This window comes from Gekko japonicus, unplaced genomic scaffold, assembly GCF_001447785.1.
Source record: "Gekko japonicus isolate JY-2015 unplaced genomic scaffold, Gekko_japonicus_V1.1 scaffold1337, whole genome shotgun sequence".
NCBI classification, from domain to species: domain Eukaryota; kingdom Metazoa; phylum Chordata; class Lepidosauria; order Squamata; family Gekkonidae; genus Gekko; species Gekko japonicus.
The window spans coordinates 481,956-509,525 of NW_015165863.1; the positions used below are offsets into that span (position 1 = coordinate 481,956).

At 42.4% G+C, this 27,570-nt stretch overlaps 1 protein-coding gene across 1 annotated transcript in view; it reads right to left on the bottom strand.

The window, feature by feature from the left end:
- Nucleotides 1-18,509, bottom strand: part of PDZD8 (PDZ domain containing 8) — a 94,327-nt gene extending 75,818 nt beyond the window's left edge. Inside the window, exon 1 of the mRNA XM_015411235.1 lies at nt 17,326-18,509. Coding sequence (XP_015266721.1) covers nt 17,326-18,209 — 884 coding nt within the window. The 5' untranslated portion in view covers nt 18,210-18,509. The remainder of the gene's footprint in view (nt 1-17,325) is intronic.
- Nucleotides 18,510-27,570: the final 9,061 nt, after the last annotated feature.

The window sequence follows — 27,570 nt, forward strand, 5'->3', positions numbered from 1 at the left end:
GGCCAAGTGCAAAGTGATGCACATTGGGGCCAAAAATCCTAACTCTAAATACATGTTGATGGGGTCTGAACTGGCAAAGACTGACCAAGAGAGAGATCTTGGAGTCGTAGTAGATAACTCAATGAAAAAGTCAAGGCAGTGTGCGACTGCAAGAAAAAAGGCCAACGCTATGCTGGGGATTATTAGGAAGGGAATTGAAAACAAATCAGCCAGTCTCATAATGCCCCTGTATAAATCGATGGTGCGAGCTCATTTTGAATACTGTGTACAATTCTGGTCACTACACCTCAAAAAGGATATTATAGCTTTGGAAAAAGTGCAGGAATTGGCAACTAGAATGATAAAAAGGTTGGAACACTTTCCCTATGAAGAAAGGTTAAAGCATTTGGGGCTCTTTAGCTTGGAGAAATGACGACTGAGGGTTGACATGATAGAGGTTTACATGAGAGTGAGGGCAGGAAGGGTAGCCTCAGTACTTAGTTCTTGTGGCCCTTTTTTACACCCTCAGGAAAATGCTGATTGTCACTTTGAGGTCAGGAAGCAATCCTGAAGATTTTTGTCATCTTCTGGGCATGGAACAGCAGTCACTGTGGGTGTGGAGGCGGAGGTATTTGTGAATTTCCTGCATTGTACAGGGGGTTGGACTAGATGACCCTGGAGGTATCTTCCAACTCTATGATTCTAAGATTATGCATGGGATAGAACAGGTAGAGAAAGAAGTACTTTTCTCCCTTTCTCACAATACAAGAACTCATGGGCACTCAATGAAATTGCTGAGCAATCGGGTTAGAACAGATAAAAGGAAGTACTTCTTCACCCAAAGAGTGATTAACACATGGAATTCACTGCCACAGGAGGTGGCGGCGGCTACAAGCATGGACGGCTTCAAGAGGGAATTGGATAAACATATGGAGCAGAGGTCCATCAGTGGCTATTAGACACAAGGTGTAGGTAGGAACTCTAGGCCTGGGACAAGTGATGCTCTGTACTCTTGGTGCTGGGGGGGTGCAACAGTGTCCTGACCCCATTTTTGCACCTCCTGATGCCACCTGGTATTTTTGGCCACTGTGTGACAGTGTTGGACTGGATGTGCCATTATGTTCTTAGAATTAAGATCATATTTGTAAATTATTGAGGCCTAACCAATAATATAAAAGTAAACAGGGTTACTTCAAAATTGGCAAAATAACACCCAGATACAGTTTTTATGCAGGAAACCCATCTTTAATCAAAAGTAAAGGAAGTGCTTAAAACACAGTGGTTTGCTGGTCGATACAGGCAGAAGCCATGCTGATTTCCCCTCAGTAGGCTTTGTTTTTCTATATGTTTAATAATACTATATTTGATTACAGTTTCTACTAATTTGCCTGGGACAGATGTTACGCTGACTGTCCTGTAATATTTTTTTTAAAAAAAAAATTGGTGTAACATTTGCTACTTTCCAGTCTTCCAGTACAGTGGCTGAATTTAGTGACAGGTTTCATAGATGGGTTAGTAAATCAACTATCTCACATCTGAGTTCCCTAAGAACTCTCTGGTGGATGCCATCAGGATCTGGAGGCTTATTGGTTTTTGATTTCCCCAACAGGTTTACAACTTCATCTTTTGTCACATCAATTTGATGCAGTTCTTCATACTGGAAAAGTCAATGCCTGGTTTACAAAGAAGAGAAGAACCTGAAGGTGGTAGCAAGAAGGCAATTAAATAGGATAGTGAGGACAGCCCCTTCTATCGCCTGTAAAGTGTCATTTTTGACTGTTTCCAGGTTGCTACTCTTAGGGCAATTACCCCCCTCTACTCAGAAGTGCCACACTCAGTCTTTCTCTCCCCACCCCCCAGAGATGTAGTTAGGAACCTATCTCTGTCTCTCTTCTCTCCTGTTAAGTATAATAGTTCCTAAATAAACCTTTATCTACTCTTTAATCAGGCTGTGCATCATAGCTGTGTTAATTACTCTGCCAACACTTCAGACTTACTTCCTGAAAACAGTGGCTGTTGCATGGGTACATGCCCCACATGGCCAGTATGGTAAATTATTAAGAATGTAAGAACATAAGAGAAGACAATGTTGGATCAGGCCAATGGCCACACTGTCACACAGTAGCCAAAAATACCAGGTGCCATCAGGAGGTCCAGCAGTGAGACCAGGACACTAGAAGCCCTCCCACTGTTCCCCCCCCCCAAGCACCAAGAATACAGTGCATCACTTGCCCCAACCTGAGAGTTCCTATCTATACCTTGTCATTGAAATTGCTGAATACTTCTGTAACAATCATTTTGCAGCAGCACCTCTGAAAAGAATAGGTGAAACCAAGCTAACACTCCCACAAGATGTTAGATGGAACTCTGTAGTGGACTGTTTTGAGCAGTATATCAAGAACTGGCCTATGCTGACGACAGTTTGTGAACAAAATCAAAGGCCTCTACCTAGGAAAAGTAGGTGGGGACCCAAGCAGGAGAGAAGTGATCTCAGTAGGGTATAATGATACAGAGTCCACCCTGCAAAGCAGCCATTTCTTCAGGGGAACTGATCTCTGCCATCTGGGCAGCAGTTTTAATTCTGAATGTTCTCCAGGCCTCACCTGTAGATGCAACAAAAACAACAATACAGTCCACAGTAAACAATGACCAAGAAAAACCAATAAATAACAACTGTGCACTGACCAACCCACCCAAGAGCAATAGAAAAGAGACTTCAATGCAATAAGTAATGCATGTAATCCTTCATAGGACAGTACACAAATACATAATACATAATATCCCAAAGGGAAAGAACAAAGTCCAGGATAACAATCTCTCATAACAATCAAGTCTGGAATAGATGTCCACAATGAAGTCAGATGTCCACCACTTTTCAACACTTTTCCTAGGTATAAATTAGTGTTTCGGACTTCAGGTCCTTCCTCAGGAGCTACAAGTCAATACTGTAAGTCTCTAAGCAGATTCTTAACAGGTAAACAATCATTCAGGTTTTATATGGGCCAGGTCTCCTAAATTTTAGAAAGCACCTACAAGGGTTGCTACTATGTAAGTTTGGAGGGTGGACTCTATGACATTCTATTCAGCTGAAGCCTCTATCCTCCCAAAAATCTGACTTTCGTAGACTCCACCACAAAATCTCCAGGAATTTCCCAACTTGGAGCTGGCAACCCTAGTCAGGACTGGCCCCAATTACTTCCCCACAAAGGCCAAAGTAAGCCTGGAAAGGGCCTCCTACCTTTGTCTTTTTACTGACAGAACCAAGCTTCATTGCCTAGCAACAGCCACTAAGGAGAAAATTAGCCCCACTGCAGGAGGAGAAGAGAATGGTTTGACGGCTGGTGGCCCACCTCAGTAGCCAGCCAGCTGCAGAGGAGCTAAACAGGAGAAGTGTCTTCATCAGGAGAGACAGCCATTTTGGCAGTTTATTCTGACAGGGAAGAGTGCCCAAGCTGGCAGTGGGCAGGAGAGAGGAGTGGACCCAGCACCCAGCCAATGGCGTGCAAGTATTCTTGAGTGGCAGTTGATGGGCCAATGGCTGATGGAGCGCACAACACAGCCAATGGGAGAGCTAAAAAGTGCCAATACATTAGGGCTTTTATATATTAGATGCTGTTGAAATTTGAAAGAAACTGAGTGAGCACTTAAAAATAGGACTACACACTGACAGAATTAAATTACAAGCATTAAAAAAAACGAATGGGACAAGCACTGTCTCCAACTAATTTTCTCGTAAAAACTGTCAATATCCAATACCAGGGTCAAACCTTAAATGCTGAGGAAGAGGAGTTAGCTATGACATGGGTATCCAGCAATGATAATGTCTGTAATGCCAACTATAATAAACTTCAGAGCTAAGGCGGAGCCATTCAAGATGGAAGTCACTTAAGCACTTGGATTTGTTGAAGTAATGACTTCACTTTTAACTGCAGTAGCTTCTTCTGCTGGTGTAGAAAGAATATTCAATGCACTTTCCAACTGGATTTTGCCGGTTCACACAGTAAAATCCAATTGGAAAGTGCATTGAAAGTGGATTATTTAGTGTGTGTGACCGCAGCCTAAGTTTTTTTAAAGACATTTTGTTTAACCACATCAGTTAACAAACATGGATGTTTAAGCAAATACAAGAATACATACGCTATAATGTTACTGCTTTAGTTAAATAAAACTATTTAAATTATTATTAAGGTAATGATTATTTTTACCTTGCTTATTTAATATATATGCAGAGTACATCATGCGAAATGCTGGCCTGGATGAATCACAAGCGGGAATTAAGATTGCTGGGGAAAAGATCAACAACCTCAGATATGCAGACGATACCACTCTAATGGCAGAAAGTGAAGAGGACCTCAAGAGCCTCTTGCTCAGGGTAAAAGAGGAGAGCACAAAAGTGGGCTTGAAGCTCAACATCAAAAAAACTAAGATCATGGCATCCGGCCCCATCACTCCTTGGCAAATAGAAGGGGAAGTCGTGGAAGTAGTGACAGACTTCACGTTCCTGGGATCCCAGATCACCACAGACTGTGACTGCAGCCATGAAATTAAAAGACGCCTGCTCCTTGGGAGGAAAGCGATGGCAAACCTAAACAGCATGATAAAAAGTAGAGACATCACCCTGCCAACAAAAGTCCACATGGTCAAAGCAATGGTATTCCCAGTAGTCATGTATGGCTGCGAGAGTTGGACTATAAGGAAGGCCGAGCGCCGAAGAATAGATTCTTTTGAACTATGGTGCTGGAGAAGACTCTTGAGAGTCCCTTGGACTGCAAGAAGATCAAATCAGTCAATCCTAAAAGAAATCAACCCTGACTGTTCCCTGGAAGGCCAGATAATGAAACTGAAGCTCAAATACTTTGGCCACCAAATGAGAAGGGAGCACTCACTGGAAAAGACCCTGATGCTGGGAAAGATTGAAGGTCAAAGAAGACGGGGACGGCAAAGGATGAGATGGTTAGACAGTGTCATAGATGCAACGAACATGAAATTGAGCCAACTTCAGAGGCCGGCGGAAGACAGGAAGGCCTGGCGTGATCTGGTCCATGGGGTCGCGAAGAGTCGGACTCAACTGTGCGACTGAACAACAAAAATGATTATTTTTCTCCTTCCAATAAAGTACAGCAGAAAAGCTGTCCAAATATGAATGATTAACCTATTAAACTGCAGATAGATAATTATGGTGAGGTAAACTAGCTCTGATGTGTTTCTCAGATTTCTAAAATGATGTGGCAGCTTTTAAATCTATGAAGGAAAACGGGAAAGTTTTAAACAAAGAAAAAGTTGGACAACATATTCAGGCATAAAACCGGACACAAAAATGCATTTGGGCTTCAATGTATGATATTCTGTTTGATAGTGCCAAATTCAAACAAATATTAGGAAGTACGAGAAACTTAGTATTCTGACTCATGCATAATATTGGGCCATTGAATACTTACCTTGAAGGGTCCTTCTCCTCTGAGGAAAGGAGAACATCTTGGTGAAAGATTCCCACCCTTCATTCAGGGAGGCAAGAACAAAGTCTTTCCACTTCCTGTCTTCTTGGTGGGAATCACCCATCTCCTCAGTTCTGGCAACTTCAAAAGCACTTAACAACCTAAACTAAAAACAGATCAACACTCTAGAACTAATCAGAGAAAAGAAATGAATAACAGCAAGGTAAAATACCAATAGAACAGGAAGTACCTCTGCTGACAGAAGAGTGTAGATGATGACGACTTTGGGTGGGACAGGATGTCCTCCTTTGTTCAGAGGAGAAGGACCCTTCACAGTAAGTATCCAATGGTCCTTTCTTCCTCTGAGGTGGAGGACATCTTGATGGGACCTCTCAAAGCAGTGTCCACATTTTCTGGGTGGATCATCATCATTTGCATCTACAATATGCTGTAATACTCATCTGCCAAATGCTGCATCAGCCGATTCAAAGATGTTCATGCTACAGTGTCTTATAAAGATGGAAGTCGTTGACCAGTTGGCCATCTTGCATACCTCTTCAACTGTAGCGTGTCTGTCAAAGGCTGTGTCGGTTGCAGCAGTTCAAAGTGAATGAGCAGTAATTCCAATCCGTATGTTTAATTTTTTTTCTAGGCCTCAATAATGCAAGCCTTTAGGGTACTACTGATGGGCGATTTTGACTCCTTTGGCTTAAAGGTGGCTCATGACCACCTTGTTCTAATGGAACACACACAGCTCAGAACTGACTGACAATACGCTTAATTCAGACACCCTCCTTGCTGATGTGATTGCTGTAAGAAATAAAACTTTCATTTTTGGCCACTTAAGAGGGATCACTTTAATAGGCTCAAAGGGGTGTCTAGTAAGGGTAGATAGCACAGTACTTTCCATCTATGTAGTTGTGGTGGATCTTTTAGGGTAGTGCCCTTGAAAAATTGATGAATGTGTGGGTGCTCAGAGAGACTGAGACCCTGGAAATGTGGGAGCATCGTCACCAGGGCTGCAACCTGATGTCTAGTGTAGAAGCTTTTAGACCATTTGCATGGGTGTCTGGTAAGGACAGGACAGATTTTATCTTTGGCTTCAAAAGGTCGATGTTGGGGAAAATATTCCCACCTGGCTCAACAAGGGAGAGGAATGAAGTGGCAGGGACCCTAAAGCTTCAGAGAGAGAGAGACAGTCATATAGACAGAGACAGACACAGAGAGAACTGTTCCAAAGTATCTATTTATTTGAACTTCAAATCCAAATTGTAAAACCTTTCAAACATATAACAATCTAGTATACAGCATACAACATTAATTCAAAATTTCAATACTTAAATATTGTGCACAATAGGTCTATAAATAGATCCTTGGTTGCTCTGTCAAGACCTATAATGAAGGTGGGTGGCCCAGAGCAACAAGGAATAAATAAACCCAGACATTAAATACCTTTTCCTATCCATAGGAGCTCATGTAACTGTCAGTCAGTCTGTGATGAGCATCTGATGTATTTGACAAAATCCAGACTCTTACACACAGCAAGGCATGAACTATGCCTGCAGTTAAAACAGTTTCTGTGTGTAAGAATCCCTGACTATCCTGGAGTCTTTTCAAGTGACAATCTGTATATTATCAGTGGTTCATGATATCTAGGCAACCTCTCTGTGTCAAGGAGAAATCGTAGAGACACATATCCCAATATCTTAGATGTTTAGGCTGTTACCCTGGATTCTGAAAATGTAAACAATTCTTTTAGAGCAGAGTGCATTGTCAGGCTTGAGAGAAGCATACGACAATGCTAATCATGCAAAGTCTTATGAGAGACAAAACCAAATAGAGAAGCATAAGCTAATTCAGGCTGCTATACAGAAATGACCCGGTCTTGCTTATAATTCTGCGAGTCGACCCCCTTTCTTCTGTTCCATCTGATAAATGCTTTCCAAGACATATTATAGGTTTTATTAGTGGATTTTTTCTAGAGGCAAGCCTGGTGTTTGTCACTTCCAAAGAGTAGCCTAGCTGTAAGATGTTATCCTGCTCAATCTTCAGGTGTTTAAATGTAGTCACTCTGGATGTGGATACCATACCACCCTTGTTGAAACATATCTGGTGACACCGGAATCTTTAATGGTGGCTGGGTCTCCAGTTCCTGAAGAGCAGAGAACCATGGTTGCCTAAGCCAATACGGTGCTACTGTGAGGATTTCTGCCTTCTTTTCTTTGATCTTCCTGATTCATTTGGGAAGCACTGGAGTAGCTGTATAGGCAAAGTGTAGACCACTTGGCCACTGAGAGGATAAGGCATCGGTTATTTCAGCCTTGGAATGGTAGAATCTGGTGAAGTAACAGTTCACTTGGTGGTTGTTTCTTTCCCCCCCCTCCTGAATGGTCTGTCTCCTGAGCCACTCCACCTGGATATTCATCGAGCCCTTTATATGCTCTGTCTTGATCGATGCCAAGTTCTTCTCCACCCAAACTAGAATCTTGATTGCTTCTCTGTGGCGTGATGAAGACCTGGATCCTCCTTGTTTGTTGAAGAAAGTTTGGCAGACACATTGTCTGTTCTGATAGGTATGTGTTGACCAGCTACACAAGGCTTGAAGGGTAACAAGGCTAGGTATATCATCCAAAGTTCTAGAAGGTTGATGGGGAGGTTCATCTCATTTTGGCCCATTGACTCTGTACTGGGGGTCTTCTAGGATCATTCCCCACCTGGACAGGCTGGTCTCCATGAAGATCTGGTTCACCTCCCAAATACACTATTTCTTTCCCTGTAGAAGATTGGGCATCCTTGTCCTCCAGATCACACCAGTGGAACTTTGATGGAGAGATTCTCTTGTTCATAATTTGGGATTGGAAAAACCTCAGAGACTGTTGTAAGGGTCTTGTGTGTAACCAGCCCCACTGGACGGTCTCAATACTCAAAATCCATAAGCCCAGCAGCTTTGAGAGTGTCATCAGCAACGTAAACCTACTCTAGATGATTGCTGGAGACATCTCCATTTTCTTTGCCTTTGTTTCTGTTAGGAATAGACAGTTGCATGATGTGTCCAATATGACACCCATATGTTCTAGACTCTGTGTGGGATGTAGAGAACTTTTCAGTAAGTTGATCAGAAATCCGTAAGACTTTAAACAACAAATAGTGTTTCTGTGTTTTGTCGTTACTTGGACATGAAGCTTAGCTTGATCAACAGGTCATCTAAATAAGGGTGTGTGTGAATGCTTTGCTCCCTTAATTTTATGGCTGGGTTGACCAATATCTTCGTGAACACTCTCGGGACTGTAGAGAGACCAAATGGCAGAGCCCTGAACTATAGATGAGATCCTGCAGCAAAGAATCAAAGGAATCCCGCCCAGACAGGATCGGAATGTGAAGATAGACTTCTGTTAGATCTACTTGAAGTCAGATACTGCTCTGGTTGAAAGGTCTCTGTGATGGATTTCAGAGTCTTCATCCTGATTTGCCTTAGCTTGATGTATCTGTTGAGGTATTTTAAGACTAATACTGCCCTCTAAATTCTGTTCTTTTTCATCACTGTGAAGCATATGGAATATACTCCTTGTCCCCTTTGAATAAGGAACAGGTCCTATGGCCTGAATGCTGAAGAGGTGCTGGATGGCAGCATGAGTTCTGTGAAGTGTTTGTGGATCCTTGAGAATGAGAGATGGGATGAAACATTCTGGTGGGGTTCTGACAAACTCTATGGAGTAGCTTCTGGTGACTACTTCTAGGGACTATTTGTCTGCCTAAGAGTTGATCCACATGACTTCATAGTGCAGAAGGCACCCCCCACACACACACTGGAATTGGTTCACAGTCATGCTTTGGCTGGCTTATTGTCACAAGCTGATCTATCAGATCGTTTGGGAATTGTTTACTAAAAGGATTGTTGAATAAGTCTCTTCTGATGGACTGTCTAGAGGAGCCTCAACTTGGTCACCTTTTGTCCTTGCTGAATCTTGGTAGTATGCATTGGGAATGAAGGGAGTATGCACTGGGAATGAAAGGAGTAGTTCCCAAAAGGTCTCTTTTCACTACATTATGTCGAGGGCATCCCCAAATATTTTGTCTACATGAAATGGATAAAACATAATTATAGATTTGGCATGGATGTTGGTTTGCCAGGCTTGGAGCCAGAAGGTTCTCAGGTGCCATAGTCCTGGATGAAAAGTTTAAGGCATCTAATGTTGCATCTGCTGTGAATGAAATGACTTTGAGTAATCTGTTAACTCCTTCCACCATGCAGTGGTTGCAGGCTGGGATAAGTTGAATAAGTTCCCTAGAGCAGATAATGGCTGCTCTTCAAACTACTGAGGCTGTCGCAGAGGCTTCATGGGCTTTCCTTGGGGCGAAAATAGCCCTTTTATCCATACTGTCTCTGATCGTGCATTTGTCATGTTCTGACAAAAGACCAGATGACTGTAGTTCTACTACAGGAGTGCCAATAAGTGGGACCTGCAAAAAAACCCTGATTTGTGAAGAAGAAGAGAAGGGATTTATACCCCGCCCTTCACTACCCGAAGGAGTCTCAGAGCGGCTTACAAACTCCTTTCCCTTCCCCTCCCCACAACAGACACCCCGTGAGGTGGGTGGGGCTGAGAGAGCTCTGACAGAAACAGCTCTTTTTCAAGGACAGCTCTTATCAGAACTACGGCTTGCCCAAGGCCAGCCAGCCAGCTGCAAGTGGAGGAGTGGGGGAATCAAACTCGGTTCTCCCAGATTAGAGTCCGCGCACTTAACCACTACACCAAACTGGCTTTACTGGATAGTAAAGCATATAATTTCTTAAAGTTATGAAACTGGCTGTTGGCCATAGGTTTTGCCCATTTCGCCTTTGACTGTTTCTCAAAGAATTCTGGGAAGGGGAATACCTTTTCTCTCACACTCGATCTAGGGATGAATTCTTTGTTCTCTTTGGTTCTGCCCCTAGGTTCTGTTGTAGAAGGATCTGGCTCCTCTGCAGATCCTATAGTTCTAAGGCTGCCATGGTCTTAGATAGTAGATAATGATAGTCCTCTGATTTAAGGATCTTAAGGACTGTTCTGGTATCTCTATGGATATCTTATGGACTGTTCTGGTATCCCTACTAGATCTGAGAGGAACTCCCCTATTCCCTTTCTTCTTCCTTACTATCTGAGTATATGTTTGGGTCCCAGTAAGAGCTATCCCTCTCTCCTTTTCTGGTAAAGTTTCCCTTCCTAGCTGCCTTAGTAGGCCAGCTAGGTCTCTTTGGATGAAACTGGTCATTCAATATCTCCTTGTTTGGGGGGGGGGGAGTACAGGAGGAGGGATTGGATTGTGACCTGCATCTGTTGCCTTCATTCTGACACAGTTAACAATCTACTCCATTCCCCTCTCCTCCATTTCATCCTCACAACAACCCTGTGAGGCAAGTTAGGCTGAGAGTACGACTGCCCCAAGGTCACCCAGAAACAACCCTGTGAGGCAAGTTAGGCTGAGGTACGACTGCCCCAAGGTCACCCAGAGTTCCCATGGCATGTGGGGATTTGAATCTGTGTCTCCCACATACTAATCCAGCACTCTTAACCACTACACCACATTGGTGTTGGCCTGAGTAATGATATAAATTCCAGGGAAAACCTTGGAGAAGAACCTGCTTCCTGTACATTACTCACTAATAGACCAGTCTTGCCGCTGCCAAAACTGTATCCAGTTGATGCTGCAGCTTGTTGATCTGAAAGGCGGCTTTGACGGGTCTCACTGTGCCCTACAGCATTTGTATGGCATATGGAAGTGGGAAACCACTCCCCAGCCTCCTCCTGACCAGTTGGCAAGGTTGTCAGCAGCAGCAGGCACAGACATGGTGCCACCAGATCTGGCTACAGGGAGGAATAGCTCCTCTTTCTGGTGTGCATTTGGTTCTCTATTTTCTTCGATCCTGGAGCTGTAGTCAAAATGGTTCCTTTACAATCCGTGCAGATCACACTGGTGTTTAAGCCAGAATCAGCAATAAGGGAGGCTTCCAACTCTCCTTCAGAGAGAAAAAACACTGCTGCCCTCATGATCCATCATTTTTTTAGAGCAGCTAAAGGACGCGTTCTGTGAGAGTTGCAGTTGAAGAAAGACAAAATGGCTGCCATGGCCGACAGTTACTTTCCCCAACCATTGAACTTCTTTCAACAGATCTCCTCGTGGAGGCACGAGAAAGAAATAGTAAGGGAGTTAGAGGGAAATAAGAAAGGACAGGCAAAATAAGGATTTAGAGTGTAAGGGAGTTAGAGGGAAATAAGAAAGGGTAGGCAAAATAAGGATTTAGAAAAAGCAAAAAGAAGAGGAAAAGCAGAGCCTATTCTGAACTGCTCTCTCTGTCGAGGCAGAAAACGAACCAAGGAGATGGGTGACTCCTACCAAGGAGACAGGAAATGGAAAGACTTTGTTCCTGCCTCCCTGAATGGAGAGTAGGAATCACCCACCAAGATGTCCTCCGCCTCAGAGGGAGAACTGCTTTTCTTCCAGAGAGGAACATGGATATTTTTATTTACAAATACACATGCAATTATGCGCATAGTTAACTTCAGCCTACAAAACTGAACCCTTTATGAAAACAAATTTCAATCATAACGTCACAATTTATACAATTTAAAACCAAAGTTTATGATTATACTTAGCATTAAACAAGTAATTTTTTAGAAGGAATGAAGAAAGTCAGTCCAATAGGGAATAATATGTTAGAATGTGTCTGGAGAGCTGTCTTGCCCACAGCAGATGAATCTACATAGGAAAAACAAAGATCACTAGATCTGACAAACTGACTTCTTAATCCTTGGCTTTTGCAGGACTGATATTATAGGAGCCATAAACACCAGTATTAACAAACATAATAAGCATAAATGCATTTAGTCCTCAGCAGCCACTTAAAAATAGCTTTCAAAAGTAAATTGCAAAGCAACTAGTAGTTAAGAAGGATACACAGCTCAAACAGTTAGGTGAGCCATAATGGATTTTTAGTGGAGTTAAGTGGGCCATCCTGTAATGGTGCCTGTCTACATTATGGCTCACATAATTGTTGTGTATACGGTGTGGTGTTCAGAAAGCTGTTTATCAGGTATTCTCATGGTGGTACTCTGAGAATCTAGCATGGGAAATTTATCTGTTGTAACCCAGGGGCTTGCTAACACAAGCTCATGAGATCCTACAGAGAGAATGTTTGTACTTGCAAGCACCTGGGAAAAATTTCCCCAAGACATCAAAGACACTTGCAAGCCCCTGGTATCCAAAGTGAGAGAAAATTCTTTTAGCAAGGACAACCAGTATGTTTTTGGTTTATAAAGCAAAAATGCATAGACTTTTGAAAAGTTAAGACTAAGCAAAGTATACACTGTCATCTTCTGTATACCCTCTCTCTTAAAAAGAAAAGAGGTGCCAAACTGGATCAGATCAAGATACACTTAGTCCAGCATTTTGCAGGAATCCCAGCAACATTAAGTACTTCTGGGTCCATCAGTTCTTTTACTAAAATATTTTACATATGAACAAAATTATATGTAAAACAATTATAACCAAGGGTGACTCCTCACATTATTGGAATTAAGGACACTAGATATTTTAAAGCCTGGGAATTTTACTCCAGGAAATGTGGGGGGGGGGGTCACCCCACTTTCGTTTGCAGCCTTTTTTCAATTTTTCTAACAGAGTCATAAAAAACCCTCCTATAAATATTTTCTCTTTTACAATGGGTTAAGTGCCTTTAAAGAAAAGGTGGACATGCTGTAGACATATACAGCTCTTAAATCCAAGATTCATTTCTGCAACTAGAAGGATACCTAATCATCATGAGGGGAGCATGCAAGGCTTTCATTGCTTCTCAACTGTTGTCCTTTTTACCTGACTCTTCCTTATAGCTGACTTTTTCGTCTCTTCCTCAAACAATTATGACACATATACCCACAGATTAGGTAACAAGTAGCTTACTGCCTTACCTTGCTGGAAGGAAGGAAAAAACCAAAAGGAGGTAGAGCAGAAACTGCACCGTAGTCTCAGAAGAAACCTTTTGAATGTTCCATTGAGAACTGAGTTCTTCCTAATCAGTAGCCACAGAAGGAAGAAGCTAGCATCTAGCTGGAACTAAAGTACATATGCTATGTAGCATAGGGTGCATCAGCTTGCAGTTTTCTCTCAAGCAGTGGAGACATTTGCAGTTTTGACTGTAGAAAACTAAGCATTTATAACTTTAATACCATGGATGTATCAAATATTGCAATTTTATACGCTAAGTTATAAATTATGTGTTTTGCGCTAGTAAAATTAGTTTAGGTTTGATAGAACAGTAAGTATTAGCGTATAATTCAATTCCCCCCCATTTTTAAAAAAACAAATCCCCCACCCAATAGTTTCAAAATTTCTAGAAATTCTACATCTGTAATAGACAATGAGTAATAAGTGCTGGCACAACCTTGGCAGGCTCCCAAGAATACTCAAAATATTTTAAAATGGTGCTCAGAATTCTGAAGTCCTCTTCACATTCAAGGTACATGCTAACAGTGGCAAGAATATAAACAGGCCTGAATGCACATGCAAAGTACTTCCATGCATGCACATAGAAAAAGCAATTTTTTTATTTCTAGCAGAAGTCTATCAAATACCACAGGGTACTCGTCTACAGGTTCCTAACCTACAGGAACCTTTTCAGGGGAAACAAGGAGCTGCCACCAGGAAGGAAAAACAGAAACGCTTGTATGGACTTTGGATTCCCAGTCAATATCAACAGGAGTTTACACAGGGTGAAACAATCCCCATCTTGCCTGATTATTAGTTTTATAAGTGTAAAAACTATAACTGAATGTGATTCACCAAACTAGTAAAGCTAAATACATTCTGAGGATGTAGAAAAGAGCAAGGGTCTAGTAGCACCTTAAAGACTAACAAAATATGTGGCAGGGTATGAGCTTTCATGAGTCACTGCTCACTTCTTCAGACACCTTGCTCTTTTTTACTGGACCCTTGCTCTTTTCTACTGCTATACACAAACTAACATGGCTACCCACCTTGATGTATTCTGAGGATGTGTCAGAATATACTCTGAAGTTCTCCAGAAAAATAAGCATGTTATGATTTTAGTGGGATTTCAATTATAATTATCATGAATCCTGCTTTGCAGATAAAGGTTTTTTAACAAGATATTAGTAAGGTAGAAGTATTGTAACTTCAAAGTTTTTACTTTCTCATTTTCACCAATGCTGCCTGAAGGCATTAACTTTTAAACTAACCCTCCTCCCCAAGCTGTTTATTCACTGCAGGCTCAGTTGGGTCTAGCAATCACCTCCCTACTCCTTGTGATGCTGCAGCTTTGCCATGTGTTTATAAAGGAAGGGAAGAAACTGGAGTAATCAATGGGATGGATGGAGAATGTCTATTCATTCTGATCACAGGGAAGAAACTGGAAAGGCTTGCAACTGAGGCTACAGCAACCCAAACAAAAAGAAATCACCATTTCACATGCTCTCTAATGATTCTCTTTCCAGCCTCAGCTTTCCTGAGCCAGCACAGAAAGTTGGGAGGGAATAAAAAAAAAATTAAACTCAGAGCCGCCCAAAGGAAGGGGTACAATTCTCTCACTCATATGACCAAGCCGTTCTACTTTCTCAGCTTGCTTGTATACTTGGTAACAGGCTACTTTCCTCATTCACTCCTCTTGAGAATACATGATTTTCCAGGGACCTCCCAGGGAATGTCACTGCTTGTGCCAAAGATGTACAAATTCAACCATTAAGCACACAGTCAAAATACAAAGCAAGCACACTTTAAGCACAGCACAATCTCTTATGTGCCTACTTTTACACATTGCAAGATATTCTCGCCACTGAGCAAGAGTTTGCTTTTGCGGCCAGAATATGAATATTAGTTGAGCTGAGGAATCTCTAGTTTCCTCTTCATAGGCTTAGGCTACTGGAAGCCAAATCTTTTTAGGCTAAGGACCAAACACTACAAGGCAAGCAACTTTTCACTTCAAGCCAATTACAACTGGCCAAAGTTCTGAAGGAAAGAAGTTTTCTCCTTGCAGTTCCCTGTATAATACCTATTATAATATACAGAAATTGAATCAACTACAGAAGATCACCTCCAATAACAATACTTGCTGTCTTGCATTAATATATACATAGATGCATCAAAATTTCAAGTTTTTTTCAAACTTATGGGTGCATACTTCAAGTCAAACAAATAAGTTAATACTAAAGGACTTGTACTACTCAATGTCTTGGGGATCAGAGCTAGAAGAAACATTAAGCATTTTCAACACAAGATTACATAGCATGCCAGCCTGTGCTATAAATTGTGAATACAAAACAAAAAGCAAGACAGGTTATCCAAACTGAATACTAATGCAGAATACAAGAATGTGCCTTTTACAAAAAAAGGCTTAACCATACAACTAGAGAATGCAAGATTTCTGAAAAAGCTGATGAAGCCAAAAAAGAGTTTTCTCTCTGAGTAGAACAGGTCCCCCCCCTCCCAGGGGGGGAGGGCAAAACAGAATTTTATGAAAATAACTGAAATGTGCCTTAACACAAATGCATAATGTACAACATATAAAACTGCAGTTTGAATAATTAAGACATGTTATACTTTTAAATTTCATAAATAAATTAATCTGCTCAATAAAGTCAACACTGCACAGAAACAATATAAAGATCTGCAACACCTGTTTACCAGAGGCAACAGTGGGATTAGTGTACACCCCACAAAGAATACCTTGTTCAAAATGTTTTCATCTCTCTGCAGAATAGTGTCTGCCTCCAGCTTAACAGATCATGCTAAGAAAAGGCACCAGTAAATCCAGATACTGAATGGCCAAGAACTTGTATTTTTCTTTAGCTACTGTAAAGCACGGGTAGGCAACCCCCAGCATCTGTGTCAAAAACAGCACGCCAGACAATTTTGTTTGCCACAGCAGCTCCCTTACTCCATCCCCAAAGCAGCAATACATTCAAGCTGGGATGTGCTGACATTTCTAAAGCAGTCATGTTAGTCCCTTACTCCCATACCCCTCCCTTCTAGATAATACACAGTATATGCAGTGTGTCTAGCCAAGTATACCCCACATTGTCCCCTCTGACCTCTTTTCCCCTGCACAACATCCTCCTCACAGGTGAGCATTAAATTTTTTTTTACACTCAGGCCCCAAAAGGTTGACCACCACTCCCTATAAAGCACCAAACAGACCAATAAACACTGTATAAAGGCAGTATCATAATCCTTCCTGTTGGAAATTCTAGTTAGGTCCTAATATTTACAAAACATATTACACCCTGGCAATTTGTACCTCAGGATCCACAAGACTGCTTGCATTACAAGCACTCCTATCCCACACACTAGTACAGAGCACATCCAGTCTTTTCAGAGTTCTCCATAAACAAGAGGTCTCAGGGAAGACCTCAGAAAAGCAAAGACAGTGCTCACCGCCAGTATCAGGAGGGGTGCACACTCATGCATCTACAGATTACACAGAACTTGAGATAATGGAGAGCTTCCCTTCCCACCGTTTTTCTAAGAGGCAGCAATAGCAGTGAGGTGCTCTTGGTGTCTCCTGCAAAGCCCATTTCTTTTTTCTACAGAGAACTTAGGGATAGGAAAGGGAAGTGGATTTTGTTTTCTGTTTTTCACATGGCCTTCACAGGAAACAGCAGGATGGTACTGCTTCCACTTTCTTCAAAAGCCCACCAGAAGGGCAGGGGTGGGGGAATCTCCCCTTCTCTGCAAATGCTACAGAACTTGGGGGAAGAGTCACTAGTGATTAAAACCAAATTAGCCCGCCAAGCCAAAATCTGTTGGCCTTCCTGTCCCAACACTTTCCAGAGGCATTTTTTTGTGTGCTTACTTCAAATGTCCCTACTATACTTCTTAAGTAAAGCAAGCGCCTTCGCAGCTTAAGCTCCAAGCACCTCACCTGATTTTATAGTGAGGCAAGGTATGCTTGCGCCTAATAACCTTCTTGAACTGATTGACAATGATGGAAGTAAGCTGTGGCAGGGGCCGTCCTTCAAATTGGGACTTGACATCAAAGCCGATGACAGGTTCATCCACAAAGGTGAAGGACCAGTGAGTGAAAGGCAAACGGGTAAAGACCAGCCTTAACCGACCCATTATTCTGGAGATCTTGACAAAGAGATAGGCTGACTTGCCAAAGACCAGGTCGGCATCAATGGCCAAGTGGAAGCCGCCGCTGTACTCGATATCGACCTCAAAGTCCAGCTCCTCGGGACAGCCTTCCTCGTTACAGACCACCGGTCGCAGGAGCTTGATGTTCTTGAAGAGAGGCACCACGTCCCCCAGGGAGACATCCCGCAGGCTGAGTCCTTCGAGCACCTTGCCTGTCATTTTCGTCTGGAGCAGCTCTTCGAACTCCACCTTGATCTTCCTGGTGACCCAGTGCCTGACCAGGGAAGTGTCCCTGAGCTCTCGGAAGAGGAAGAGGCAGGCGGCGTTGAGCCAATAGAGGGTCTCCTCCGTGGATTCCACCAAGGGCTCCTGGGAGGGCTGCGCGGGCGAGGGCTGTCTGGAAGAGCCCTGCTCGGACCGGGAAGGGGACTGGTTGGCAGTCGCGCTCCCCGTCGAAGGGGCCTCGTTCCCGTGCCCAGCATAGCCGGCGAAATACTCCTTGAGGCTGGAGTCGGGCAGCACCCTGGTGGTGAAGGGGCTGGAGGCGGGCGGCTGGGGCGACCCCTCGGCGGGTTCGGGCTTCTTCCGATACAGCAGCAAGAGCTGGAGCAGCAGCGTGAGGCAGGAGCCCAACAGAGCCGACAACAGCACCCCGTACACCGACAGCATCATCGCCCCTCGCCTCGCCTCAGTGCTTCTCGCTGCCTCAGACACACGCGCCTCCTCCCGCCGCCGCCTCCGACGGCGACACAGCCAGCCCCTCCACCTTTATCGTGCGGGCGGCGACCTGAGGGGACCCGAAGCTCCCTGGCGCTTTCTCAAGCCGCCCCAGTCAACCGCCGCCGCCGCGCGAAACAACTCCTTCCCTCTTTGGCCCGCTCCGCCTCACACGCCAGCGGCATCCGGGTCTTTCCTTCTTTCTCCTTCCTTTTTCTCCTCCTCCCGGACAGGCGAAACCAACTGCCAGTTCTCTCCCCGGCTGCTCCCCCCACCCCTTCTGTCTAGATTGGAGGAAACTGGAGCGGTCCGGAGGGTTACGTCACAGAGCACGTCCCCCCGCGCGCTGACCTCATAATACTGCGGAGGGAAGGGGGGGTAGGTAGGAGAGAGGTAGTTTTGCGCGTGCGCATCCCGCGCGTTCCGTCTGTAGTTTCCTGCCTTGTTTTGTGCGTGTGGTAAACGGTGTGGAGGTTAGCGTGATCCTCGCGGTTAAAAGAGGAACACGCTTGCTTGGATTTAGAATGTAATGACTGGTTCAAATGGTGGCTTGGGAGGATTCTGCTTTCTAGGCGACGTGTCAAGTGTTTAGATGGGTATTCAAAAGCGTCATGTTTGGTAAAGCTAATTTAGCAGCGTTCCGTTTTAAGGACTAGGAAAGACCCTTTTCCTCACCAAAGTACGCGGTCTCTACACCGCAGTCCCTAAACAGTTATAGCTTTCTAAGACCAGTGACTTTGGAACTGTAAATTGTGTAATTTTTAAACGATTGCGCTGTTGTGTAATTCGCATGTTTAAGAGAGCGGTAGGCTTTTCTTGAACATTGTGAACTGCAGAAGACGCGTGAAAATAACTTCAAGCTTTCCCAAATATACCGTCGTGTTTCTTTGTGCCATAGATTCATCATAGCAAACCGCTCTAATTGCGAGAACCATCGGCCAGCGTGCTTTGGTTTTCCTGCCCGCATTGCTCTCCCACCACATTGAAAATTGCCTTTCTCCCGACAGTTGATTTCCTCTACATCATAGATTATGCAGTTTGCTGACCGGGGTTACTGCCAAGAAGATAAATTGAAAAGTTTTACACATGCATATAATTAAAAATGGACAAAAACAAATGCCACGGGAGACGGGACAGCTTTTATCGGGAGCAAGGTTAGTATCACAAAATTCAGTGCAGGCTTTTGAGTTCCCCAGCATGTTTTGTCAAACTGTGTGTTGAATATAATAAGAACAAAGGGGAGGGGAGCAATACACACTTCACTGGACATAGCTATTGCCAACAAAATGATAGATATACCAGGAAGGGCTGTAAGGGCATGCATCTAATCAACAGAAGGGATAAGGCAAATTGAAAATGACAACGTTTTTTCTATGAAAGTACCAATTCAAAAAAATAGAAGGGAAAAATTATTGGCCATGTCAGTAGGCTATTGTGGGCAACAGAAAAAGCCTAATCAGAGTTCTGTGATTGTGAAAAATAGGCATTTCTCAATCTTTTTAAAAGATCACGAGAAAAGAGGCACATTTTCATCATAAATGCAGAATTGGCTTTACTGATGAAAACAGTGGAAAATAGTTGGATTTTGGTTATTCTGTTACTGTTATTAAATGGCTTCTGAAGCTAAATGGAAATAAAATTTTCAAAGTCACCAGTACCATGTTCTTTTAAAATGATTATTCTTGGCAGGTATAGAATAAATTGTATTTTCATTCATTAATGGTTGAAGGTTGCAAACATATCAACACCTACTTAAGCCTCATTTAAGCCAGTGGGACATACTTTGGGTGAATGTAAGAGTATCTTTCAGAGGTTTCATAAGGTTTTCTAATATGCAGGTCTGAGAAGCTGAAAACAAGTTATGGACTACTTCTACATTTACCTGAAGTTGCAGTTTATTCCCATTAGCCATTGGCCATAATGGAAAGAACAAATGGGGGTGGGGGACACATACTTCAGCAGAAGCATAGCAGTGAAGTAGCATTCATATAAATTATATAAACAGTTGACAACATGGGATTTGCTTGTTTTCTTCCTTTACTCTTATTGAACTGTATATTTTTTAATTGCATGGCTTCTATTATAAGGGATGGCAGCAGAGAAAAGCCAGTGTATGTGTGTGTGTGATCTCGTGTTCTAAATATAGCTTACAGCAGTAAGCTGCAGGATATAACAAATATAGCTATAAGCCTGCAGAATAGGACTCAGGATTTGGTATAGCTTCAAGGACAATTATGTTGACACATCTCTAGGCTCAGACATGTTTACAGAGCTTTTCTCTGGAGCTAGAGTACTGGAAATAAACTCTATGTGGGGCAGTCCTTTCAGATAATGTGTAGGCTACAGAGAACTAGAACGTGATGGTACATCTAAGTGGAAGGAGTTGCAGAAGCTTTTCTTCAGCTGCTGGCATCATGCACATTGAAGAAGAATAGTGATAGAGGCCCATGCTATGCTTCCAGTTCCCCACAATATTTGCTTTGCAAGAGGAGAACAGAGATAAACACTTGGCTAGGATAGGTGGCAGGCAACTTGTGCAGACTTGAGGGAGGGCATAGAGAAGCAGTAACTTAAGGCTTCTTTCCCCAACAGTAAATCCCCCACACACAAAAACCCTCCGAAAATACTTTAGAAATCAGTGATGAAGAAGGATTTTTCATGTAGAAAACTCAGAGCTCCAGGGATGGCTTATCCATTACCATGGTAAGGGAAGGCCATTTCCGGTCTTTAGAATCTACATGTGCTAGGCAGAATCTTTTAAGTATCTGCATGCACCACTAGATAGGATGAAATGCTGTCTGTAACAGCTGTCACTGTTGAACTTCTTCCTCCTCAACACATACCCACAACTCACAAGGCTTTTCACACATTGCAGTGTTCCCATGTACATTCATGTTGTGTATGTGTACAATTGTGTGAATATCTGAACACATGTTCATTCTGATTTTGTACCCAGTGACCAGAATCTTGATAAATCTATTGCTGCATACTGATGTCAACATATTGAATGAACATGTGTAGTGTGGCATGACTTATTCTGTGCATATGCAGTCTATGCATATACAGTGAACAAAAATAGATTCAGGTAGGTAGCTGTGTTGGTCTGAAGTAAAAGAACAAGAGTCCAGTGGCACCATTAAGTCCAATAAAGTTTAATTCTGGGTATAAGTGTTAGTGTGCATGCACACTGATGTATCTGATGAAATGTACGTTCATACGAAAGCATACACCCAGAATTAAAATTTGTTGGTCTTAAAGGTGCCACTGGACTCAAACTTTGTTCTGTAAATTGAGTATGCAGTGAATGCATGCAAAGGCTGTGTGCATCTGTATGCCCACAAAGCAGCTTATATCATTCTCTTCTCCATTTTATAACACAACCCTGTGAGGTAGGTTAAGCTGTGTTACTTGGCCTAAGGTTACCCATGTAGGTTGTATCTCAGGAAGTGTGCATGCACATGAAAGCTCATACCTTGAATAAACCTTTGTTGGTCTTAAAGGTGCCACTGGACTCTAAATTTGTTCTAAGGTTACTCAGTGAGTTTGTATGGCCAAGTGGGGATTCAAACTTGAGTGTCCCAGATCCTGTTCTGGCACTCTAACCACTACACCACTCTGGCTTTCTGTTTCACAGCCTGATATCCAACACAAATATATATCCAAATCCTTTTAAAATGCATTTCCCCCCTTCTTTTTACAATGCTCCTTTGTTCTAAATTCAGCAAGGTATCAGAGTCTACTCAGTTCTGCCCTGCATGTTTTCTAATCTTTTCTGGAATAGATACACTAAAATCATAAACGAATATAAGTTTACCTCCCTAAGGGTATTTCCCTAGATCTCCTTTCTTTGAGTCAAAATTGTTATTTCCTGTAATACATTTAAAGTGTAACTACACTATGATCAATACGTCTTAGATGTTTCATATCCTCAGATGTATTTTCCATGTTTGGCTTAGTTCCTGGCATAGTGTTGAACAGCCTCTGACTATAGTTGTCCTACAAACTAAACACAAACACATAAATGAAAATTGCCTTTACATTGTGGGATTTTCCTCAAACAAATCATTCTTCCTCACAAGGGCAAACTATGATGTTTAACACAGAATTAAAATAAATTCCAGGAAAAAACATTTAGGGGCTCATTAAAAAATGCACAAACCTGAGTAAATCAAAATGCATTTTATTGTATTTATTAAAACATTTGTGCCATGCCTTTCCCATATAGCTCAGAGTGGCAAGAGCTACCTGGATCTATCTGAAAAAGGCTGATTTCTTTAAAAAAAATAAACAGTTTTGTAGCATATACAGTGGATCTACCTTGGAGCACAAACATGTTGGAAGCTAGTAAATGAAACTATTGTGGAGGTATGGAAGCCTGAAGTTCCATTTGAACCAGATATTTAAATTAATGTGTAAATTTTAAAAACTTTGCAGGAATACTGCTGAACTCATTGGGTTGAATCCCATCAGAAAGATCTATGCTGCAAGGGGTAACTATTTCCTCCAGTTTCCTTTTCCTCTGGCAATCCTGTAAAACCCCCCCCCCAAAAAAAAATGCTGCTACTCCTTGAGGGTGGTTTTGCCTGTTTCACAATCATGCTACCATGCATGGAATAACTTCTGTTCGCTGGTTTTTAGACAAAATCCAACCCTTTGGCTGAAGCAAGAACAGTTTATGAGCATCATTGGAAGACTGAGGAATTTCAGACAGGTGATATATTCCGGTTCAGGAACAGTTCCCAAACGGTTTCTGGTCTGACATTTCAGACAGAACCGTTTTAGAACTGGTTCCCTACCGGAATATATTTGGACTTTCACACACAAACGCTTCTGTCCCGTTCAGGAAACGGGGCTGAAACGTATTACCTGTAAACCACTTCCAAGTAGTCTTCAGTTTCTTTTCCCGGATCTGAAATGCTTTTTCCCGCCTGTTTTCGCCCACGTGGGCGATTTCCAGGGTTTTTTTAACATTCGCTTTAGAGCGCTATAGCACTATAACACAACAGCAAAAACAGCATTATAGCAACCCCATTGGAATGCCTGGAGTGTTGTGTTATAGCGCTATAGCGCTCTAAAGCAAACGTAAAAAAAAAGCCAGAGATCGCCTGCGCAGGCGAAAAACGGCGGGGAAAAAGCAGCGCAGTCTGAAATGGCAAACCGCTTCAGATCCAGCTGTTTAATGGTAGGGGAAAGCCATGTGTGAAATGGCAGCCCTATACCAGTTTACTCCACGACAGATTAAAAACAGCTTCAAACCGGCTTAAAAAGGGTAATGTGAAATTCCTCTGTCTTCACCTTCTGAAGGAGAATGGTTCTCAAAATGCAGGACATGTTATAATTGGTAAGATTATCTGCGTTACAACATGATAAGGACATTAGTCATTGGAAGATCAGCCGGTTACCAATGTTTTGTTATTTGGAAAGGGAAATGAAGAACTGAATGTCTGAATAATTAATCAGAATAAGTATGAAATTCTGATCCCCATCCCCCATTGGGGGCCAGGAGGGACCTGGCAGCCCTACATGTTACATTGATCATTGTTTAATATTTAAGGAATACAGACTATCTGTGTATAGAACATAAGAGGTCTCATTGAGTTATTTTGGAATGTTATTCGATAAGGAAAAGGTTTTGTTTGCTTATTTATTCACAGCCCACCTTTCTCACTGAGTCTGAAGGCCGATTATACAATTAACTGCTTTGTGGGCCTGTTCTGGCTGCAAAATGAATTCAAAATCTGTTAAATAAAAATCTTTTTGATCCCTACATGGGCCTTTGTAGTTAGCCTCAGTCTGCAACTCCTAGAAAGGCTGCCCAATGGCCAGGCACCTAGGCTTCTGACATTTCACCAGCCATCGTCTACGTCCACACAACAGCAACATTTGAGTATTACCAGTCCAAGTTTAAGCATATAGTCAAATCCTACCCGTTTGGTGTAGTGGTTAAGTGCGCGGACTCTAATCTGGGACCTGGCTGGATGACTGGGCAAGCCATAGACCTGTCAGAGCTGTTCTTGAAAAAGAGCAGTTTCTGTCAGAGCTCTCAGCCCCACCTACCTCACAGGGTGTCTCTTGTGGGGAAAGGAGTTTGTAAGCTGCTCTGAGACTCCAAGTGAAGGGCGGGGTATAAATCTAGTCTCCTCTTTTACCTGAGAGTGATTGGAGCACATGGAGCACAGCTTCCTACACTGAAATACTAATTAGCTTCCAGTATAAAGGGGCAGTAAACTAAAGATAAAACAGTCTTTCAAATGGAAAGGGAGTACAGAGTCAGAAGAGAGAGGTTCAGTGGTTTACAATAACCTTTCAGGACAGTTGTATATCTAAACTGAGGTAGGCTTATTTCAACCTTGAAAATTGCTGAACCAATTTTTGGTAGAATCCCCATGGTCCATCGATGCATTGTCAATTTACGGAGCAAGAATTTATGCCAGGATATGATGTATCTATATTCTGAGTGTGCACACTTGTTTAAGAGCATTAGTAGTATGTGCATGTGGTTGCCAACCTCCAGGTAGCACCTGGATATCTCTCACTATTACAATTGATCTCCAGATGTCCAAGATCAGTTCCCCTGGAGAAAATGGCTGCTTTGGAGGGTGGACTCTATGTCCCTCCCCTCCCCAGGTTCCACCCCTAAAATCTTCAGGTATTTCTCAGCCCAGAGCTGGCAGCCCTATGACCATGAGTCACACTCGGTTACTAGATCAGACAAAGATCCACCTTGTCTAGCACTCTTTGTAAGAATCTGAGCTCTTGGTGGGTCACCAAAAACTGACCGGTGGTTTACTTTCTGCCCACCTTTGTTTTAAATACCAAAATGTTATCTGTTTTCTGTACTAAGAAAAGCAGAGATCAGTAAAACTGATTATTCAAATAAACTTTTGCTTACTTTTCATAATTTGTTTTGTTTCTTCAGACTTCAGCCATTTTTAAAATTATGCTTATTATCATCTTTAAATTCAAGTTGAATTAATAAATGATACAGTTTCCAACTGTCCAAAAACTAACTCTCAAATTTATTATCCATATGTCTTACTTTATTTCTTCTTTGTAAGGACATGGAACTACATATTTAGAAATAATCAAAAATTGAAATGTTAAGATCCTGTTTTGTAGAAATCATATAGTAGAGAATAACCCTATTGCTGCATAATAACTTGAAATATCTGTCAAAACATGGGATTTCCCCAATTCTTGAATTTTTTTTAATGGCAATATTTTGGGTAAAGTCCCTGTCTCTAATAGCAGATACTAAAGGGGAATTCACAGGGGTAAGCCTATATCTGTTCCAAACTTCTATCATATCATTAATATTCGTACTATCAAATATCTGACATTTAATCAAGAATTGTTCCCAGGTTTTCATGCTTATCTTTGCATTCTGAGATAATTATATTAATTTATCAATACCAAATTCCACATTTGTGCAAGAGCAATTGTTGAAATATAACCATAGGCCTAACTTGGCGTCTCTCCTTTGAGTGGTTCCCTTTGATGATTATATAACTGACAAACATAAGGTGGTGTTCTGGACGTGTCAATATAAGTCAGGATGTCTGCCGTGAAAGATGTCTCACACTCATCCAGGAGAAATTCATACGATGCTTTACATACTGGTCCTTAAAAAACACTTAAAGGCTTCTTTCTGAAAAAAATCCAGTGATATTAATTAAATCATTCAATGATTTCAGGTAGTATAGAATACAGAAGTCCAGCTGAGGCACAGTTCATTTCTATTGTACCACCTTGCTATTACATGAAACAGCCACCCCCATTATATAAAAATCCATATCTGTTTGTACTGTTAACACTTACTAATCCCCTTGCTCCTGCTGATTTAATCATCGCTGCTTCTGTTGTCTGCCAAATGCCCTGCACATCAGAGCACTCTTGTTAAAAACTGGCAGGAATCACAGCACATACTTTGAATATTATCTGCTACAACACCGGTCTAGTTACTTACAGTAACTTCGTACGTAGCCCAGTGTCTGGACTTTTCCATGAAATATTTGATGCTAACCATAAAAAAAGCTACAGCAGAATTATATCATAAACTGTGCTCTAGATCTAGTTTTACAAGCGCATCATAATTGTATAAGAATTAATTTATGTGTTGCTTATTTATGAATCCAATCCCGCTTCCAGCCAGCCAAAAACTTAATGGAAGTTCACACGCAGGACATGAAAGCAATTACCCTGTTCCATTGATTGTCCCTAGAAGCTGGTATTCAGAGGCATACTACTTCTGCATGTGGCTGTTCTTATTTATTTTTATTTATTTACTTTATTTATTTCCCATCTTTCTCCCCGGGGGGGGGGAACCAAAACGGTTTACATTGTTCTCCTCTCCTCCATTTTTTCTTCACAACAGCCTTGTGAGATAGGTTAGGCTGTGTGAGAGTGTGTGACTGGCCCAAGGTTACCCAGTCAGCTTCCATGGCACAAGTGGAGATTCAAACATGTGTCTCCCAGATAGTACTCCATGGTTCTGTTTAGCTATCTAGGTTGATTATTACTAATACTAGCAGTAAAGCCCGTTGTGGAAATAAATACAACGAGATCTAGAAAGAGGCTCTGGGGGAGTGCTCTGGCTTTGGGCAAACAGTGTCATTTTGCTGTGGTGACCTCAGCAGGGTATAATGGCAGAGTCCACTGTTTTCTCCAGAGGAACTGATCTCTGCTCCCTGAAGAGCAGTTGTAATTTTGAGTGATCTGTAGCCCTCACCTGGAAATTGGCAACAATTGTTACCCAGGACGAAATGGCTGGTTTGGAGGGTGGAGTCTATGGCATTCTACCTGTCTGATGTCCCACCCCTCCGCAAACCCTACCCTCTCCAGGCTCCACCCCTCAAATCCCCAGGAATTTGCCAGCCTGGCAGCTAACCATCAACCTACCATTATCTGTCCCTTTGATTTCAGCTGACTTCCGCCCTCCCTTCTGCAGAGCAATTGTAATTTTGAGTGGTCTCCAGCCCTCACCTGGAGATTGGCAACAATGGTTCCCCATGAGGGACTGAGTGGTTTGGAGGGTGGAGTCTATGGCATTGTACCTGTCTGAGGTCCCACCCCTCCTCAAACCTCACCCTCTTCAGGCTCCATCCCTCAAATCTCCAGGAATTTCCCATCGGGAGTTGGCAACCCTATCAGGATTGGCCCCAATATGTTTTCTCCCAAAGGCCAAAGTAGGTGACTGGACCAAACTAAGTTGCCTACCATCAGGCACTGAGGGGAAAGTAGGGGTGGCTGGTTTAAGGAGGGAAATACCTGGAGTTTTGGGGGGTGGATTCTGGAGAGGGCAGCATTGGGGGGGGGG